The 4,588-nt window shown below is 36.7% G+C and overlaps 1 protein-coding gene across 2 annotated transcripts; it reads left to right on the plus strand.

The window, feature by feature from the left end:
• Positions 1-4,018, plus strand: LOC110011241. Of its 2 annotated transcripts, XM_011102426.2 has the most exons (4): positions 1-49; positions 854-1,155; positions 1,986-2,267; positions 3,574-4,018. In XM_011102426.2, the coding sequence occupies exons 3-4, from the start codon at positions 2,088-2,090 to the stop codon at positions 3,745-3,747; spliced, it is 354 nt and encodes a 117-aa protein (XP_011100728.1). In that variant the 5' UTR covers positions 1-49; positions 854-1,155; positions 1,986-2,087; the 3' UTR covers positions 3,748-4,018. The 2 variants fall into 2 exon arrangements, with proteins under 2 accessions (XP_011100728.1, XP_011100730.1); XM_011102428.2 differs by lacking the exon at positions 854-1,155 and having other exon boundaries at positions 26-49.
• Positions 4,019-4,588: the final 570 nt, after the last annotated feature.

Below are 4,588 nucleotides of genomic sequence, written 5' to 3' on the forward strand. Positions count from 1 at the left end.
TTTGTTGCTCATCTGTGTTATCGCAACCTCTCCGCAGCATCTTTATCTGGTAAGTTCCGTTTAGTTTTATTATTTCTAAAATTTCTCTCTTTTTGTTGCGTTTCAGCGATTTTTTTCTTATCTTTGGGCCTTATTACATGGTTTTATAATGATTCAAGCATGTAATTTTTTCCATTGTAGTTTGTTTCATCTTTTCTGCGGCTTTAGGGTTTTTTGGTTAAAGATGAACCCCCTAAAAATGAATGGGCTTCAAGGATATGGAACTCAGAAAAGCTTTATTCAACTTTGGAATTCGCTCATGCAATCATCTTGAGCATTCTTACCTCATGGCCGTATCAAATTAATGGATAAAATTGCAGTTATAAAAGGGAAAAACATGTGTTCAGAATGATTAATTTTTTATTATGCTTTGTTCTCATTAATTAATTTCCCATTATTATTTTTAATCTCATTTTCTGCTTGTTATTCACTACTCATAATTCAGACCGAACTTGAAGAAATTGGAACTTTATGGCTTTTAAGATGATGAAGTTACTATGCTTCCATATTTATTATGAAGTACATTCAGCTCTGCATCACAGGTTCTTCATCTTTTTCTGGATAGAGTTTTAACATGCACTTACTGTGTACATTCCTAGGCAAATTTCCAGTTGAGGGTTAACATTAGCTGATCCTTTGGTCGCCCTTTTTCCTTACAATTTAGTTTTTACCTATTTGGCCAGCTTCTCTCTTTTCTGTTAAATTTAGCTATCAACTTAAGTGCTATTTCGTGTGTGTATATTTCTACTTTCCTTCAGTTACTCTACGTACGCCCATTGGTATATATTAACTTTTCTCATTATTATTGTGACAGTTTTATCTTCAACGATGCCATTGGCAATGAGCTAAATTGAATTCCCAACTTGCCTATAACTGAGACATCTTACGCTTAATGGCTAGGAAAGGAAACTAACAAAAGAATGGGTTAGATCAGCAGTCACCAACCCATAAAAGAGGACTTTCAGATCCTCCTCCTTCACCTTTAACTACTAAAGATAGAGATCATGTGAATGACAAAGAGGTGGATTTGGGCAAAGATCTTCCAAATGATAGCCATTCTATGTCTTCCACAAAGAGCATCAGTGACATGGATCATGTCCAAGATGGGAAAAAAAGGTTTGTTATTTTCTTTTTGTAATGTTTATGAAGAAAAAAGAAAAAAGAAAAAAGAAAAGAGAAAAGAGGAGAGAAGAAAAAACACCCAAAACCCATAAAAATAGTGACAAAAAGAAAGGAAATAAAATAAAGCTAAAGCGATTGCAAATTGCTAGTAAAGAACAAGAAGCAATTTTTGGTGGGCTTTGTGGTTTGTGGACTTGAGTTCCTTCTACGTTCCCAACTCATTTCAGCTCACCACTCTCTCTCTCTCTCTCTCTCTCTCTCTCTCTCTCTCTCTCTCTCTTCTCTCCACATACACAAACTCGCAGCCCGTCTGTGTTCTGTGACCTTCTGCCAATCCAACTATCTTTACTCTGCCAATATTTAGAAGGTAGGTTCTTTTATCTATTCCTGTCCTTCTCTGTATAATTTTTCTCTGTTTGTGATCTGATTGTGCTTCTCTTCGAGTTCTAAATGCTTGAAATTGTTTGCATATACAATCCATCACATGGGGTCTCCTTTTTATTCGTTTCCAGTCCGAACAAAAGGACAAGAAGGAAAATGAATCCTTTGGGTTTTTGAGTTCAAGAATCCTTGACGCAGATGAATTTTGGACCACGTATATTCTTTTGTGTTCTGGAAACATGCACTCTGTTCGTTGAAACCAGTTAATTCATTGCTGCAATTTTCTTTTTTACTTTTTTTTTCTTTTGAAATTTGACATCTAGGTTTGTAGAATATCCAATAAACTTTCTTTTTTGTGAAGCATAAGCAAATAAAGTAACGAAAAATGGTCCCAGTATTAATTCTTTTGGTAACAGAAAATAAATGGAATATTTGTGCTGCAGGTGTTTATGGTGTTGGTGGGAGAAGAGTGAAGAGTGAGAACTGCAATTTAGGCGTAGCAAGAAAATATCAATTCATCTGTTGAGAGGAAAGGGTCTATTTGGATGTCTCTTAGGATAAAAGCAGTTGTAGATAAGTTTGTGCAGGAGCTGAAGGAGGCTCTGGATGCAGACATACAAGATAGGATTATGAAGGAAAGGGAGATGCAGAGTTACATTGAGGAGCGTGAACGTGAAGTTGCGGAGCGCGAAGCTGCCTGGAAGGCTGAGCTCTCCCGTCGTGAGGTACTCGATTCACCCTCATTTGGGAAAGTGGAAATGTATCTCTTGGGTAGCTAGGTTTTTGTGAATACACCAAATCACTAGAACTACACAGATTTTCTAAATATTAACTTGTTAGAGATTCTAACCGCTGGTAACTTATTGTGTTCAACCTGCTTCTTTGATCTACAAGGCTTTTTAGTTTTATATCTTTTAGAGACTCTGCAAAATTTTTCCTAGATGATGTACCCTCCCCCCGCCCTCCCACCCCTAACCCAAGAAGGAAACAAAACGATTATTCTGAATTCAGTCTTGATTTGATAAATTGAAATTTATGGAAGATATTTTATGTTTAGTGCTGGGAAAGCAACTTGTATCTCTTTTCCTGTTTATCATGTCACTCCTTAGCATCCTGCTCTGTTTATTTCTTGGATCTCACGTAGCATTAATTCTGCAACAAAGGTTGCTGCTTCACGGATTTCATTTAAATTTGCCTTTTTGTTGAAACAACTTTCCAATATTTATGCCTGCTGTGGTGTAAGCTCATGAGGTTCATTGCTATATAATTTCTGGCGAGCTGAAAGAGTAATGGTTGTCAATCCCAAATACTGTGAGCTACTTGTCAGTTGATATGTATATTGGTTTGTTGGTTTTTAAACAGGATATAGTATGTTTATGAGTGGTGATGCAGGTTTTATAAGGAGTTAGTATTGATGGATAGGCAAAGAACCAGCTTTAGACCAAGTATGGAGATATCACCATTATTTTCCAGTCATGATGCCTTCTTCCCTCTCCAAACAAGACAGATTAGATAGACGAGGTTTCATCTTTGTCTAGCAAGGGTGAAAAGGTTATTTGTTTTCTGTTGCTTTTATCAGCTCTAGGAAATAGTGGTTGGTTCTAGAAAATGCAACTATTTAAATTGCAATAAAGTTCATATTTTTCAAGGCATCTTTGCAAAATACATATTGCCTGAGGGGGACATGGCTTTCCATTTCTTTTGGCTATTCGGGTGTTTGTCAGTTATTATATGTAGCTTGATTGGATATGGTTAGTAATACTCCACACAGTTCCTGTTTCCTAGTGTTGAGTGTTCCTCATGTCTGCAAGACCCATTTAGTCCGTTTTTCCAGTTGTTCTAAATCATAGATATTGACTCCAGCATGTTATTGGTGCCTCCAACAAAATTCGACAACATTTAATGAAGATAAACTTTGTCAATGGCTGACCTTGTTTTGAACTTTTAGCAGCAGTCCTCTTAACACCCCTTCCTGCTTATCTTGCTGCATCTTCTCCTAATGTTTCTTACATCTAGATTACTTGTTTTCAGGCAGAGATTGCTCGGCAAGAAGCAAGGTTAAAGATGGAGAGAGAAAATCTTGAGAAAGAAAAGAGTGTGCTGATGGGAACTGCATCAAATCAAGACAATCAAGATGGAGCTCTTGAAATAACTGTTAGTGGAGAGAAGTATCGGTGCCTCAGGTTCGCAAAGGCGAAGAAATGAGACGTCCAACATTTAGATTTCTGAATTCTGATACTGGCTTTTGCTGATTTCCAATCAATTTGTGTGAAGGACGAATTGAGAATGATGATGAGCTGCGTGTCAATTGGAGGAGAACAAGAATAGGGACTTATGACTCTTAACCATACATGTTATCAAAAGATTGTCCTCCAGAGGCATGATATTCTCAACACACACTTTATTTTTTTCAAACACTATCATCTCATATCATAAAAGCCTATAAATACATTGTTTTGTTTTATTGATGTTCAAAGTCGGGTGTTGCCGTGGACGAACGTGAGGGGTTTAGCTTCATTAAGAGCAATGAAGATTTGAGAGCTCTATAAACAATTATGCCATTGTAATACGATGGATTTATTGTAAACTATAAAGTTACTTAAAAACAACTATTTGATCGGCCCATATTTCACTTTTTACAATCTTTAAATCAAAATATTTCCTTTAGAAACTTTCAGTATATATATATTGAAAGGAATGAATTTCCTTTTGGAAAATAACGGATTTATTTATATGATAAGCCGAATGCCCAGGTACACGGTGAAAAAAGCACGTTTCCATCATTAAAATTGGGGTAAAAGTGATATTAATCAAATTTTGGGGAGCAAAATGGAAAAACTAACACCAAGTCTACACTGTTGTTTCTGTACTGTGAACAATTTTGGCTTGACTGGCTGATTTGCCAGCCGTGTTTGCTGTGGCTGACTGTTCCTGTCGTCCTTGGGAAGGAAGAGAATTAGCGAGAGAGAGAGGGAGGGGCAGAGACTGCGCCTATCTATCTTTACTGCTGCGTTTCTATTCAATTTTTATCGTAATCTTTTTCTTG

Source organism: Sesamum indicum, unplaced genomic scaffold (assembly GCF_000512975.1).
Source record: "Sesamum indicum cultivar Zhongzhi No. 13 unplaced genomic scaffold, S_indicum_v1.0 scaffold00109, whole genome shotgun sequence".
NCBI lineage: Eukaryota > Viridiplantae > Streptophyta > Magnoliopsida > Lamiales > Pedaliaceae > Sesamum > Sesamum indicum.